Source organism: Plasmodium vivax, chromosome 9, assembly GCF_000002415.2.
Source record: "Plasmodium vivax chromosome 9, whole genome shotgun sequence".
NCBI classification, from domain to species: Eukaryota; Apicomplexa; class Aconoidasida; order Haemosporida; family Plasmodiidae; genus Plasmodium; species Plasmodium vivax.
The window spans coordinates 1,439,446-1,454,722 of NC_009914.1; the positions used below are offsets into that span (position 1 = coordinate 1,439,446).

General features: G+C 45.5%; 4 protein-coding genes across 4 annotated transcripts; 3 read left to right on the plus strand and 1 right to left on the minus strand.

Moving 5' to 3' along the window:
• Positions 1 to 1,377: 1,377 nt before the first annotated feature.
• On the plus strand, positions 1,378 to 10,772 carry PVX_092515 (hypothetical protein, conserved; the record flags this gene model as incomplete). The annotated part of the gene is made up of 1 exon (XM_001615445.1): positions 1,378 to 10,772. The coding sequence occupies one exon, from the start codon at positions 1,378 to 1,380 to the stop codon at positions 10,237 to 10,239; it is 8,862 nt and encodes a 2,953-aa protein (XP_001615495.1). The 3' UTR covers positions 10,240 to 10,772.
• A 258-nt stretch (positions 10,773 to 11,030) lies between these two features.
• On the plus strand, positions 11,031 to 11,876 carry PVX_092520 (hypothetical protein, conserved). Its single transcript, XM_001615446.1, has one exon. It carries the CDS (start codon positions 11,366 to 11,368, stop codon positions 11,741 to 11,743), a length of 378 nt encoding a protein of 125 aa, XP_001615496.1. The 5' UTR covers positions 11,031 to 11,365; the 3' UTR covers positions 11,744 to 11,876.
• Positions 11,877 to 12,550: 674 nt separating this feature from the next.
• PVX_092525 (hypothetical protein, conserved) lies at positions 12,551 to 13,262 on the plus strand (the record flags this gene model as incomplete). The annotated part of the gene is made up of 2 exons (XM_001615447.1): positions 12,551 to 12,764; positions 12,919 to 13,262. 2 exons carry the CDS (start codon positions 12,551 to 12,553, stop codon positions 13,260 to 13,262), a joined length of 558 nt encoding a protein of 185 aa, XP_001615497.1.
• A 368-nt stretch (positions 13,263 to 13,630) lies between these two features.
• PVX_092530 (hypothetical protein, conserved) lies at positions 13,631 to 15,006 on the minus strand (the record flags this gene model as incomplete). The annotated part of the gene is made up of 1 exon (XM_001615448.1): positions 13,631 to 15,006. The coding sequence occupies exon 1, from the start codon at positions 14,069 to 14,071 to the stop codon at positions 13,631 to 13,633; it is 441 nt and encodes a 146-aa protein (XP_001615498.1). The 5' UTR covers positions 14,072 to 15,006.
• Positions 15,007 to 15,277: the final 271 nt, after the last annotated feature.

The window sequence follows — 15,277 nt, forward strand, 5'->3', positions numbered from 1 at the left end:
TTTTTATGGTGCATATTTTTCTTTTTTTTTTCCTTTTTTTTTCTTTTTTTTTTTTTTATGTATTTCCCAATTTGGCATCCTTGTGCATTTGCCACTTTTGGACAATTTCGCGCCAAATGAATGTCTGACAGAAGGGGGACACCTCTTAACTTTTTTTACATTTTTTTTTGACAAAAATGTGCGCCTTTGCAACTGAACTGGGTGCCAGAAAAATGCGTAAATAATGTCCCCAGTAAGGCATTGTTCAACTGCAGGGGCAATTTATTTTCGCTCGCGCGGGTATGCATACAACACGCGCATGCGCATGTGTGTTCGTATGCGTATGCTTATGTACATACGTATGCCAACAGGAAAAATACAATTCTGAAAAATGTGCACGCGCGTATGCTGCACCTTTGCGGCGCATGGGCAGGTCACATCGTCAGACTTTGCCAGGTTTGCCAATTTTGCCATTTTCGCCAATTTTCCAAACGTGGAAAAAAAAATCCCCAGTAAAACCAAAGAAAAAGTGCCTCCATTTATTTGTTTACGTTCACCAAGTTGGTCTCCGTTTGCACATTTCTGAGAATGCGTGTGCTGGTGGAGGGACTTAGACAAAATGAAGAATATCAAATTAGTTCAAGCGATTTTTCATGGGAATCGTGGAAATGTTTTTTTTTTTTTTTTTTTAGACATTTTCATTGTAAAGGCGTAAAAGAGTGCATATTTATGTGCTCCTCTTTGGGGGAAAATTAAAAACTTTGCAACGCTCAGCGGAAGTGTGCATGCTTTGCACAGACATGTTTGTTTTCACTTTTTTTTGGATTTATTTCGAATTTTTTCCCCTTGTGTTTGAGTTTTTCCAATTCGCAATTTTTTAGACAGTTGGTCCTGCCTCGACTGCGACCCGTTTTGCCGCTTTATGTTTTCTTATTGATAGACGTATACATGCAAGAGAGGGAGTACACTCCTACCCCAATATGCTTAGTTATGGGCGTCCTTCCTTCCATGCATGTGTGCATACAAAAGTGCAAATGTCCTGCAGCAGATTTACTCGCGTGCGCAATTTTTTCAGTTCCGATCGCGTTTGAGGGGCACATACAGGAGTCCCCTCAAAGGCAACACTCTATACCTGTGATTTTTTCTTTTTTTTTTTCCGTTTTTTTTTTTTTCCTTTTTTTTTGTTTTTCATGCCCATTTTGCTTACCTCTTAAGAGGAAATTTACATTCGGAGAACTGCTCCCCTTTTTGACCTTCCGCCTGTGCGTCAGGGGGCACTCTCATATGTGCCCCGCGGAATGAGCACATACAGAATCCCCTACATGTCTATGTGTATATTGGCGGTTAAGTCTGTGTGCAGATTTGACCGCCTCAGTCAAACCTCAAGAGTGACGAAAAATGAGTAAGCAGTACCAATTTGGCTTTTACGAAAATGCCATGAAGGGACAATTCAGGGACTACGAAACGCATTCTGACGTTTCTTGCAAAATCGGGTACAGCGACTCCGAATCGGAAGGAGTGGCATCCATCAAGGACGTACCGTATTATGCATATAACCACAATTTGAAGAATTCTAAAAAGGAGAAATTAGAAAAACCCGTTTGGAAAAGTATCTACGACATTGAAGAGACAACCAAAAATTCGTTTTCCGATTATGAGTACAACAAGAATGAACAATCTGGCAGTGAATTGGAGTCCCCCAGGTTTGGAAACACGTCGGGGGGGGAGGAAACAGAGGAGCAGCTCCATCGGAACGGGGGAGAAAAACCGTATGCGCAGGATGAGGGGAGTGAAGAAGCCGAGGAGGATGAGGAGGAGGATGGCAAACTCGGCGGAGTCACTCTGATGAGAAAAGCCAACCAAATGGAGGACACCGAAGAGGACGAGTGGGGACAGGAGCGAATCACGGCGGCCAACCACCCTCAAAATTTATACTCACTCATGAAGGGAGATAATCAAATAAGAGGACTCCCTTTTAGGGATCCATTCGGGAGCTTTTCCAATGAAGGTACACACATTGCGAACCATCTCAGTTATAACTTCCGAAAAGAATTTGAAAATAATATGTATAACAATTTGAGCGCCTTTAAAAATGCCCAGCAGAAGGGCTCCGTCGACGATCTTGATGATGCGTCCAGGCACTTCCTCAAGCCCAAGACGTTCAAGGACAGCAACGGGTTGTTTTATGACTTCGGTGAGGAGAAGCTGGACCTCGGCTTTTTGAAAAAGGAGCATGAGAAGCTGATGAGGGGGGGGGCGGCGCTGAAGGTGGTGAAGGCAACCAACGCGGTAACTGCGGTGAAGGCGGCGAATGACTATCCCACCCCGGGGCAGCCCCTCCACAATGCTGATGACGCCAAACAGAGGAGCAAACAAAATGGCAGCAGATTGAAAAAAAAAAACACACACCAGAATGCTGTAAGCAGCGTGGATAAGAACTCCCCCTCATCGTCCGGGAACAGCACCTCAGATACGTACGAGCAGGGTTTTGTAGGCAAAAGGAAGGTCCACTTTAGGAGCGACGAAGTGGGCAAGGGGGGTGCTGCACATTGGGGGAGCCCTGTGGGGGGGGAGGACGACGACGAGAAAGCGGAAGAAGAGGTGGAAGCGGTGAAATACACGGAAGAAGCGGAGCAATACACGGAAGAAGCGGAGCAATACACTGAAGAAGCGGAGCAAGACACGGACGAGGTGGATCACGAAACGGAAGAGGTGAGTGACGAGGTGGAAAACGGTACGAATGACAACACGGATGACGACGCGGATGACGACCCGGACGATAGCCTGGCGCACCAAGCGCACACCGCCAACCCCCCAACGTGGAAACAAAAAAGAGAACTTGCGAACGCGAGAGGGGAAAGGAACGCCTGGAAGGAGCATACAGAGGAAGGAAACGACACACACAAGAAGAAAACGGGGTCTACACCAAAACGAAGCGGCGCAAAAATGAAGAACAAACCGTTGAAGGGGGGAGCAGATGAAGATCCCACGAATGAGCACACTGCGAAACAAATGAAATTTGAGTGGCGGAAGGTTAACGAAGAAGGGAGCAGTCGAAACGACATTGCAAAGTCACAGGAGGGAAGTGAGAATAAGGGGAGGATACTAAATCGTTATGAAATACCAAAGGATATCTCCTACTATGTGGAAAGGTACCAAAGGAGAAAGGAAGGAAAAAATGCAAATCTTGGAGATGCGCCCAAGGAGGATAGCCAAGAGGAGATGGAAGCGCCATCTGAGGAGGCCTCTATCGATGGGAAGACTAACCTTAGTGACCACATCGGTAAAGAGGACCCCCAAGTAGAGGGGATGCACCATAAGAGCATCGAAAAGGTTAGTGGTTCCCCATTTTTAGGAGAACAAATGGGGGGGGTGCTCACTGCAGGTGATGCAAATACTTCAGGGGAACCAACCGGAGAGGCGCCGCAAAATGGAGACGTCTTCACGCAGGGAAGCTCGCCGGGATACCCCCCCAGTGATGGTACCAAAAGGGTCATGCGTAACAACCAAATGGAAGCAGGTGTGTTTGAAATTTTTAACCAAACGAAGGAACCCTACTCTAATAAAAGTGGCACAAAAGGGAATGAAGCACATACCGGTGTTGACATCGGAGGGGGGGGTTCACCAGGTGACGATTTCTTTTATGATGGCAAGAGGGGGGAGAGAAATCTTCTGCACACATTACCAGAGAACAGTATGGAGAGGAAGAACTACTCATTTGATGGTGGCTCTCCCCCCATGGAGGATATATACGACAAAATAAACGCCCACTTTGGCGGGAGTGTAGATAGCAAGAATTACATGCAGATGGTGGAGGAGGGCATTCACAGCGGAAATAAAAATGTTCGTGCAAATCCGAAGGGGTCAAAAAATGGACCATTTTTGGAAGGAGAGAAAAAAGAAAAAATGGATGTCTTTTTGAACTACTTAAAATGCATTGATGGGGATTCTCTAAATAAGGCCTTCCAGTACTTCGTCGAGAAGGAGAATGACGACAGTGTGAGGAGGCAACTGGAGATGTGCTTAATGGGGAAGTCAACCGAGGGGACGGCGAATAAAGGCACACTGACTGATGCGGAAATGAACACCCTCGTGGTGAGCAATCAAAACACGCAAACGGTTAGCGCCAGTTTGAAAAATGAACAAGTGCAGACGAACAGTAGGGGAGGAAATATGGAGGACAATTTTATGCAAACAGATATAAAGGACGTTAACACGAAATTGTATGTTAAAAATGAGATGATAAGCAAGAAGACGAGTGTCGATTCGATTTTTTTTAGGAGCTTAAGCAGGGATGGAAGAAGCACCCCCAAGAGTGGTGCCCAAAGTGGCGAAGAAGTTGCTCCATTCGAAGCGAGCGGAGCGAAAGGGGAGAGGGACCCCCCCCAAGACGCGCACAGTCCCACGGATGATAATCTAAACCGAGACGAATACAACGAACTGAAAAAGATCAACGAATTGAAGGAAAAGATTTTGGAAAAAATTAAAACCTGCTATGATAGCATGAACGAAAATAATGACGAAGCGGCGGCCATCCTGATGCTGAATGATAGGAAGGAACGAACTCATTTGGGGAGCTCCAACGGGATGGACAAAAGCAGCAGTGTATATGCTGAGCGAGGGAACAGTTGCAGTGCTAAGGGGAAGAAAAAAAAAAAAAGCAAAGGCGTCCTCACGATGGAGACATTCGAGTCGATGAAGTCCTTCGAGAAAGAAATGAATTTGTTAAAATCGCACAACGAGAGGTTAAGAAGGAGAATTGAAAAACTGTACGGAGAAAAGGAAAGGCTAAAAATCGATTATGTTAAGATGGAAAAAATTAAGGAGAGTCAAGATAGCCTCTTCCTGGCGACGGAAAAGCACATTGAGAAGCTGCACGACCAGTTGGATAATCTGTCCAGACAGAACCAAAACATGAAGGGGGACTTGCAGCAGAAGAGCATTCAGATTATAGCCCTTGAGTCACAAATAGATTTGGATGATGTGACTGGGAAGCAAAACCGAGGGGATGACTCCATCGGGGAATTCTCACAACAGACAGTGTGCAGACCAAGTGGAGATATGACGAAGGGTAAGCAGTCCGCCCTCGACCTGAACAGACAGCTAAACAATTTCAAGGGACAAATAAGAGACAAAAAAATTATAAAGGAACAAATAAACCAGCTGCAAAACCAACTGCACACTTTAAAAGATGATATCAAAATGATGGAGTCGCTAAAATTGGAAAATGAAAAGCTGAAGAAATTGTTAAGCAGGAAAAATACGCACATTAACGAGTATGAAAAGAGCATACATAAGTTAGAAACAAATATTGGAATGCTCAACGATCGGAATTTTGACTTGCATAGGGAAAACACAAATTTGTCTGCAAATGTGATGGCTCTATCACGTTGCGATGAGGCGGCAGATGATCCCCTCGATCCAACGCAAAAGGGAACTCTCTCAGGTGGTGAAGAAGCAAAAAATAAAGAAGCAATAATAGATAGAGAAAACAAAATAAAAGAGTTAGAAGCACAAGTGGATACGTTGAAGCAGCAAATTTTTGACCTAAACGAAGAGGTCTTCGACTTGAAGCAGAAAAACGTCCAGCTGAAGAAATCGGCCGTAGGGCACAGCAGTGGAGACATCCAAGCGGTACAAACGGAGGCGGAGAAAATATATATAGACAAAATTAACCTGCTAAAGGGGAAGCTAGAAGAAAGTAAAGCCAAAATTAACATGCTTAACGGGTTGCTCAAAACGTCGAACAGTCAAACTACTCAGTTGAATAGGAAGGTCAGGACGATACTGAAAGAAAACAACGCCTGGCAGAAAAAATATGAAAAATGCCTCACCTATTTGGAGAGCCTTAAGGGGAAATACGACGAGGAGGTTTCAAAAGCGCGGCGAGGGGAGTCCCCGTTCGTTTCGGGTGCACCCGGGGGGAAAAGCGGACTCAACGGGCAAAGCGGGCTGAACGGACAAAGCGGGCTGAATGAACAAAGCTGGCTCAACGGGCAAAGCTGGAAGGATGCCCCCAACGCAGGTGGCCCAACCCAACACAATCGCCCAAAGTCACTCGAAGGGGAAGTTCACCCAACTGGAGAAGCTCCACTTGAAGAGGAAGAAAAGGGAAAAATCGAACTCGTTAACGGGGAAGACACGAACGGCGAAGAACCCGATAGGAAGATTTTCTCCCCCTTTGGCGAAAACTCAAATGCCAGCTTCAATTTGGTTCGCAACGAAAATAAAGACGTCAGCATAAATGACATCTTCGAAATTGATAACATCACGAGGGATATCCACCGTATGTTCTCCCATGAAGACAGAGCAAATGGGAAGGGGGAAAACGGGTTCTACGCCACCGAAAGGGAGAGGCAGCATTGCGTTGAAAAGGTCAAGGAGGCAGAGGACAGAGGCCCAACGGAGGGAGTCTTAAAAAGTATAGAAAAAATTTACGCAGCGAATAGGATTAAGCAAATGAACGAGGATATGCATAAATATATAATTCAAAGGAAAGAAAAAGTGGAGAGCTTGTACGATGGGAATTTAATACATCAGGGAAATCCTCACAACAAGGGAAACACCCAAGGGGGGCATTTAGAAGAAGGAGACACTAAATTGGCGCTCAAAGGAAAGGAAGACTCGAATGGAGTCACACAGGGGGATTACTCCACAACGGACCAGGCGTACTATCCGTATGGAATGGCGCAGTTGGCCCAAAGGAATTTGCGGGAAGATCAAATCAGCTCCAGCGATACGCATGTGGTGAGCGGTATGGAGGACTCCTACGTTGTGAATAATCATATAAGTGCCGGAAACGAAACGAACACCTTTCATCATGGGGGCTTCACAAATGCCGCAGACCACTCGGAGCAGAGGAACGAAAACAATTTGAGAAGCGTCTTCAGGTACAAAATAAACGGTGAGGGGGAAGATGTGCAGATAGGGAACTCCACTGGGGGCGATCACCCACAAAGTCAGCATGGCACAGCAAGCAGAATCGCCAAAACGCAGCAAAGCGGCATAAACGAACGGAACAACTCCAAATGTGGTAGGCAGCTCATGGAGCATATTTACACCAAGGCAGATGCGAGTAAGTTGCCCCCAATAGGTAGAGATAACGCCTTAGTAGATGATAACAAATCGACGAACAACCATTTGAATGCTTTGCGGTATAACCCGCATGAACATAAAAACGTGTCGGGTGGCACCACCGCAGATGCAAGCAGGTGGGATATTCCGAGAGAGGGAAGAGTGAATAACCCCAATGGGAACGATGGGCCAAGAGTCGCACCAAACGGAAAGGACCCAAATGCTCAACACAAAAAGTCCCAGGCGTGGATAATCGACCTCAAAAATAATGAAGTGTTCCCGTATAGGAAGTTGCAGAATACGCTCCTAACGGATGAGGAGACGGACGTGAATTCAGAAGGGGGTCCCAGCAGTGGTCAAAGGGAGGCCCCAAGGAGTGGCCCCGCTGGTCCGAAGGGCGCCAAGAAGGAAAAGGCGGCAAAGGCAGCAAAGGTAGGAAAGGCAGAAAAGGCAGCAAATACGGAAAAGACAACAAAGCAAACACAGCGGGAAGAAAAAACGTATGGTCAAAATAACCGCACGAACGGCAACACAAATTTTAGGACACTCCCCCACGAGCAGAAGTGCGCAAAGGGACAGTCCGCCAAAAAGGCGAGGAGCAAAGAAAAGTTACACCTGCTCGTTAATAACATCTCTAAGTTAGTTAAGAACAAAATAAAGGAGGAGCTAAACAACAAAAATATTTCGAAGGAAATACTAAACTTTGAGATTACAAAGATAAAGAAAAAGGCCAATGGGTCGAAGGACAGCTTGAATAATAAACGGCAGGACACCACCATCATTTTGAGCAGCGACTCCATGTCCCTATCATCCGAAACGCTGAATGGAACGTTCGACACGGAAGACGGTCGTCAGAATGAGAAGGCGGCGTCTTCCGCGAGTGGAAGGAGCACACACATGCTCGCAAGCACAAATTCTGCAAGCAGCTCCATGGATATCAATTTGGGAGGAGTTGGCGTGGAAGGCAGCAGAGAAATGTGTGAAGGGAGACGTGCAAATGGCCCAGATAGCGCAAGTGCACCGAGACAGACAAGCCATAAACAAAGCACAAGTGAGTTGTTTTCCCTCGAAAAGAACTCACCCCTGGTGAGCAACGAAGAATACCTATATGACGATTTACTGCCCACCAATTTTATGTTAAATGATATCAGCCTTAACAACGCCACGTGCTTTGGTCCAAACTTGATTGGCCTCGAACAAACGCTTCCACCCGAGTTGGCCCTCGCCAACATGGAAGGGGAAGCACTCCACTTGAATAAGCTCCCCAACAGCTATTTAGACAATAGGGACTTGTATCACCACGCGGGTAAAAATAAAATTTTCCAGTTGGGTCAGAGTAGCTATATGCAGGTGAACTCTTCGAGCAGTGGCAACCACGGAGCTTTCGCTTCCACACCGCTTGGCTTCAACCATGCCAATGAGGAGAAGGCAAACATGAAACAGGCCGCAGGTAATGGCGATTTGAATATGAGCATGGGGATGATGCATGGCGGGGTAGGAGGTCAAATGGCCACACACGCATATGCACACTATGGAGTCAGTAAGAGCGCCGAAAATGTGAACACACCTTGGGGGGTAAATGCGATAAGTGGGGATTACCCAGCAGTGGGCAGCGCCGCGGCAGGCGGCATGCATCTCCCCCCCCTCAACCACGCCAGCAGGGAATATCACTCCAGCAGGGAATATCACCCCAACAGGGAATATCACCCCAACGGGGAGAACACCCTTTTCCAAGTTGAGAAGCTGAACAGCTCCTACCTGTTCGACATTAACTCGCTGAGGCCAGACGCGAACCCCCCACTTTACGACCGCGCCTTTTTAAATTACAACCAGCTGGATAGAAGCGGCGTGGAGGGGGTAAACAGGGAAGGCACGTCAGTCACGTTAGGCACGTTAAGCAGCAGTGTAGGCATTGCTAACCTTTGTAATGAGGGAAAGGGTACACTTGGTGCAAGCGTCAATGACTTACAGGATGGCAAACCCAATGACTTACAGGATGGCAATCCCAATGGCTTACAGGATGGCAACCCCAATGGCAGGCATCTGCCCCCCCCCAACTGCAACGAAGCCATGTCGCGTAGGCAGCCGCGAAGAGGCGATCAGCCCTGCGAGGAGAGTGGCACTAATGATAGGAATGGGCGCGGAAAGGTAAAAGCAAACTTGCCAGACAAACAAAAGGGGGGCCTCAAAAATGCGAGGAGGTCCAAATCGGTGGACGTTAAAAAGGGAGGAGAGAGAAACGGCTTAACAAATGACACCCTTTCGGCGAAGCCCAAAATGAAGACGCAGATATTCAACTACTCTGGAAATAAAAAAAACGGACTGAGGGACATGTCAACATACGCTGACAAAGTGCTCGAAGATATGAAGTCGCTCATCCCGTCGAACGTTAGCAGTATAATTGAGAAATCGGCCAAGGGGGGGAAGGCCAGTGGCAGTATGAACGAACTGCTTCCCATTAAATGCAATTCGAATGGGAAGACGAACCAGGGTAAGAGGCCCAACATGGGTGATGAAGATAAGGTAGGCAAGTTAGGCAGAGAAAATGATAAACTGAATTGCCACATAGGGGGAGGCATTATAAATGGCAGTTCTGCAGATGCCAATTTGGGCGGTACCACCAGGACGTCTCATTTGAGCCATATAGCGAAGGACACTCTTCCATCAGTTCGTACGAAGGGAAGAGAAAGGGGAAACTCTCTGGGGAAGTGCAGCATGGGAGACGACGGGCATATGAGAGGCACAAACAAATCTAATAATTCGCAACGGAGTGACTATTTTTTAGGGGGGGTAAATAATGAGGACGTACTGCTAGGCAAGAACTACTCTTGTGATAGGGTGCAAAAAGAAAACTTCATTTCGTTGGAAGAAAAGAATAATGATGAGCATGCAAAGTTAAATGCCCCTTTAGGTAGCAACATGGGTGACGTAGCCTTCGCCGGCATCGGGGACCTCCCACTCAACGCGTTCAGGCTGGATAATATGCTAAAGGAAATCCAATTAAACAGTTACGCAGATAACGGAAGCAATGTCTTAGGCAATGCCTTAATTCCCACCCCCAGTTTTGCACAAAACGGCTTAACGTACAACAGCCGTGCAGAAGAGAATCATCAGTTTCAGTCCGAAACTCGCAAGAGCTTAAGTAGCTTCAGAGAAGCTTTAAAAAAACAAGGCATTCTAGGTTAGTAAGAAAACAGTACAAGAAGGTTATCCTTCCTGAAGGGGGTCAACCTATGCCACCTCTCCACCACTGTGTTCCGTTCCACATGGCACTCACAACTTTGGTCACGTTTTTTTTTTTTTGTAATTCGTTTTACACACCTGTAGTAAGCTTGTCCATGTGCGGAGCACTGCGTGTATTTTTGAACACATCTTTCGGCCCGCTTTGCTTTTTTCTGAGATTTTTTTTTCGTCTTTTAGCAGTCCGTTTGGTCGCCACTGGTCTGCAGATATTTTGCGGCGCACCGGGCGAAAACTCATCATCACGCTACTTTAACGAAGCAGCGTTTTCTCTCCAGCAGCGGCAAACATGTAAAATGTGTAGACATGGTATGGCCCCCGTTTCTCTTTGTTCCACTTTTGCGAGCGCACGCGGTGTGAAGTGAAAAAGGGGGCGTCAAAAGGGAGCGGCGCAATGAAGCGGCACAATGGAGGGACAACGTGGAGGTACAAACGGGCCCCCCCATGGGGTAGCGCCAAAATGTGGCTAGCTCCGCGGCAAATCCAAGCTTACCAGTCTTCATACAAATATGGTAGTTTAAGCATAATGGTTTCCCTTTTTTTCTCGTATAAAACGGTTAACAAGCGTGTAAGCCTGATGAGAACTTGCTGGATGCTCAAAAAGAGGAGGTCCATATAAGCTGCAAGAAATGCGCCGCGCGTGGCAAGCTCATGCGAGTTGTGCACAAAAAATATGTAGCAGCCCCGCTGGCAAAAAAAAAAAAAAAAAAAAAAAAACGGGGAAATTTTCTTAAACCGCTAGATAGTCGAACATACGAGAGGGAAGTCACCCACCGTGTTGCAGCTCCGAGCGGACGCAAAAGCAACAAAAGTGTTTGCTAAAAAAAAATGCTTCTTGTTTTTTTCTTTTTCCGCTTTGAATTTATCAACTGAAGAGGAGCAAAAAAGGGTTGAAACTAAATTTGCGTGAAATATAGCCAAATTGTGGCACTGCAAAGTTGCAAGCTCCAATTGCACTGCCAAACACCTTTGGGAAACACCCCGTTGATTGCCAAGAATAAACCTGCCCCACCTTTTTGCTCACCAGAAAGCTGCAAACCCATTTGGGCTAACAGAAAACACGTCCTACACCATGAAGAAGAAAGTAGAATTAAAATTTTTGGGAGGACTGGAAAGCTATTTGGAGGATAAGTCCAAAAATGTGGTAACTTTAGAAATAGAATCTGAGAAGCTCAGTTTTGAAAATTTAATTGCCTACATAAGAAACCACATCCTCGTTGATAGGAAGGACGTTTTTGCCGACCACGTCCTGTGTGATGGCACGGAGTTTTGCCAAGTGGTGGTTGACCACGTAGAGCGTAAAAACTACAATTTAAATGAAAAGGCGAAGATAAAACCGGGAATTATAGTCCTCATTAATGAATATGACTGGGAAATTATGCACATGTATGAGTACCAGATTAGGGATGGCGACAAGCTCTGCTTCCTCTCAACTTTGCACGGAGGGTGACCTGGAAGGGGGGGTTCTCACCATTTGTGTGTATACAAATGTGTATAAGTATATGTGTAGAACTGTGGCAGGAAGGAAGGCCTTCCTTCTCCCATTGCGTCGCTAGAAGGGGGCGAGCCTTTTACTGCCCCCTTCTGCCTTGACGTGGTAAAATATACGCCTGTGAAGTGTAACATTTTTCACCCCGCTCCGGCAGCACCAAAAAAGGGGTGACGTGTGAATTTTTTTTTCTTTTTTTTTTGCTCAACCGTTTTGTAGAAACGAATAAATGCGCCATCTTCCTTTTGTAACATAAAGATTCCGCGACTGCTTATGGAGGCAGCTCCCTTGAAATAAGCAGAAATAAAAAAAAAAGGAAAAGAAAAAGAAGAAGTAAAATCACGGGGCCCCGTAACCTTGCGCAGCGAAATGGCATGTGTAGGCATTTTCAGTATGCCCAAGCGGATTCATGCCGTCTACTATGCGCCCCAGTTTGTTTCCCTCGAATTGGCCTCCGTTAGTTTGTCACGTCGTCCCCCTTACGTGTGTATAGTTGTATTGTTGTGCATGTGTTTATATTTCTTTCCTTTTTTTTACGAGGACACTTTTTTAAATTTTATTTTTCAAGCGCACACCTGTGGCCGTAAAACTGCTCTCCTTTCTCAAAAGAGGGGAACGCACATCGACCTGTGCTTCTCCCACACATGGGAAGTCTAAGCATGCACACACATTTTTGCTTATATTTTTTTGCCCTTTTCAAAACAGAAGGCTGAGAAAAAAAAACCGATCAAGATATATTCTTTTCATTTCTTTTTTTTTCCGTTCGAAATGAAAATCCTGAACTATATATGCGGGCGGCCCCTGCGAAGCGGAGGGACGGCCCCTCTCATTTACAACCCCATTCGAAAGTGGCTAATCATTTTAATGATACTGTACATGTGCTTGTCCCTGTTGTCTTATGGAGTCTTCTTATACCCAAAGGCATCAGACTTGCATTGCTCCCCTTTGATTGACTCCTTGTTCGGCTTTTCCTTATCAATAGGTAAGGACTACAAAATGCAAGAGTGTTTCGAACTTTTGGCCTAAATGTGCTTTGACCTCTTCGCTTTCACCATTTTGCAGTCATTTTTGAGTCATTTTTCTCCCCTCCTCATTTTTTTTTTTTTTTTTTTTTTTTTTTTTTGACCCTTTTCAAGGGGCCTCCAACCTCATGGCTCCGTACTACTCCGTGATTAGCTGCAGAGAATGGGGAACGGAAAACGAGTGGTCCCTGGTGGCAATCGTTTCAGCCGTCATGGCCATTGTTGACTTGAGTTCCAGCTTCTACGGGATTTATGTGCTGTGCACAATTATCGATGTGGTTTTTACGAACATTTCTGGGATGCCTGACTGTAATTGTTACAAAGCTATCGTTTTTTTCTTTGCAAATGCTACGTTAGTTTTCCTCCACTTAGTTGTTGCCATAGTGAGCATCGTGGCGTACTTCCTGCTCATGGCGAGTATAGAGAGACAGTTGGAAGACAATCGAAATGTTATTTGAATTTTTTTTTTAAACTCCCTACGTTTTGAGCGTGTGATACGTTGTTTTATGCAAATTGGTTGAGTCGCCTCGTTTAATTTTGTGCAATTTTAAGTTTATTTCACAAATGAAGTGTGGTTGCGTATCTCCCCCTTATATCGTTTCTTTGTATTTTATTTTTTTTTTTTTCTTTCCAATGTTGCGTGTTAAACGTGTGCAAATTGGGAAGGGGCAAATAGTTTTCCACTTTTAAGAAAAAGTCACAGAAGAAAAAAAAAAATAAATAAATAATAAAAAAAAAATAATAAAATAACAACTGACGATTTACCCACCTGGAAGGGGTGTGCAGTAAGGATTAATTGGAAGCAAAAATGAACGACATTCGCCGCTTATTTTTTTTTCTTCTCCTCATTTGCCGCATCAGCCATAATTAGTACCAACCCGACGATGATGAGGAGTCCTCCTAGCAGCCAGTAGGAGTCCCTCTTCTCACTGAAAAAAAGTACACCCATTATAGCACTTAAAAAAAAATTAAAAACAAAATTGAGGATGGTCGAAAGGAAGGCCGAGTAGTGGTTCATCAGCAAGAGGTAATATTTAAGCATCACCATGTTGCAGACGAAAAACAGGAATAGGTAAATTACTCTCACCCCAATTTCGACGCTCCATGATATAGTTACTCCTTCCAAATTGGTACTAAAAATAGACACATCTGATGCCTTTTTGAAAAAGACGGACGCCAGGGTCCCCGACAGGCTGCTAATGAGCGACTTGAGAATGTGGGAACTGCCTACTTTGCTGAGCAGGTGGCGGGCACTCATCGCCCTCATTTTTTACGCAGCTGAAGGGGGAGGGTAAAAAAAAAAAGACGCACATAAGTGGACGTCTACTCAGATGTAACGTGATATATGCAGACAGACACACCCCATTTGGAGCAAAGCTTGTCGATTGAAAAAAGGCGCTTCGGGGATGACCCCTGAGCGGCCCATCTGCTTACGAAAAGGAAGGTGTTCCTAATCGTTTGAAATAACTTAAAATAAAAGTTAAAAATGATGTGCCTTCTCTGATGGTTGAAACTCCCAGGGTTGGGAAGTCGCTTGGTGTGGGGACGCACAGGTTCAATTTCTTCCGCTGGCTTTTGCGAGAATTTCGGTTTGGCTGCTATTCGTTCTTTAAATAGGTGTGTGAAGTGGTCTACTCGGGGGGAAGCGGCAAAGGAGAAAAAGGTGCAGGGAAATGGAGCGATGGTGCACGTAAAAACGGGTTAAAAACAGCCGCGTGTTGGCTAGCCATTTTGTCTGCCCCCCAACATGCGGGGTGCTCCATGCATGGCTAGCACCGCATCGCTTAAATTTGTTCTATCCCCCTTACACTCTATGAATGCATAGTATTTCTATTTTTTTTTTTGGGACGGCGTACCAATTTCATCCTGCTTTAGTGCCACAAGGCGCTCAGCTAATTTTAAAATCTTTGGGTTTTCAATTTTTTTGCTCATTTGGTCAGGAGGGGCAGCGCAGTTTCGTCTTTTCGAAAAATGAACTTCATGAAAGGGGGTTAAAAGGGGAGGCGTTATCCATACGTCCTTCCAGTGGGAGAAACTGGCACGGCGGAAGTGAAATTGACGCAGAACGGGCTAGCGCTCGTCCACGCATGCGTGTGGATAATATGCCTACCTGCAAAGGTTCAAACAAAACAACTGCTAAAAAGGCATAGTGACAACGATTCAAAAGAGGTGCGAGGAAAAAAGGCTCGCGTGCAAGTTGGCTTAAAAAAAAAAAAAAAAAATTGATGAAGCACAACAGGGCATGTATTCACGTCGTTGACTTGGGCAAAAGCGCACGATGCGCGTGTGAGTGTGGGTGGAGGCGTAAACTCTGTTTCACAAAAAAAAAGAAAAAAGGGTGCGCACAAAGGGGAAAAATAAGTGGAACAAAAGATGGCCAAGTGGTTAAGGGAAAAACACACAGAAGTGGGGTTAGCGCACAAGGCAGATATCAAAGGAAAGGAAAGAAGGACAACGTTCGCTCGAAGGCGTA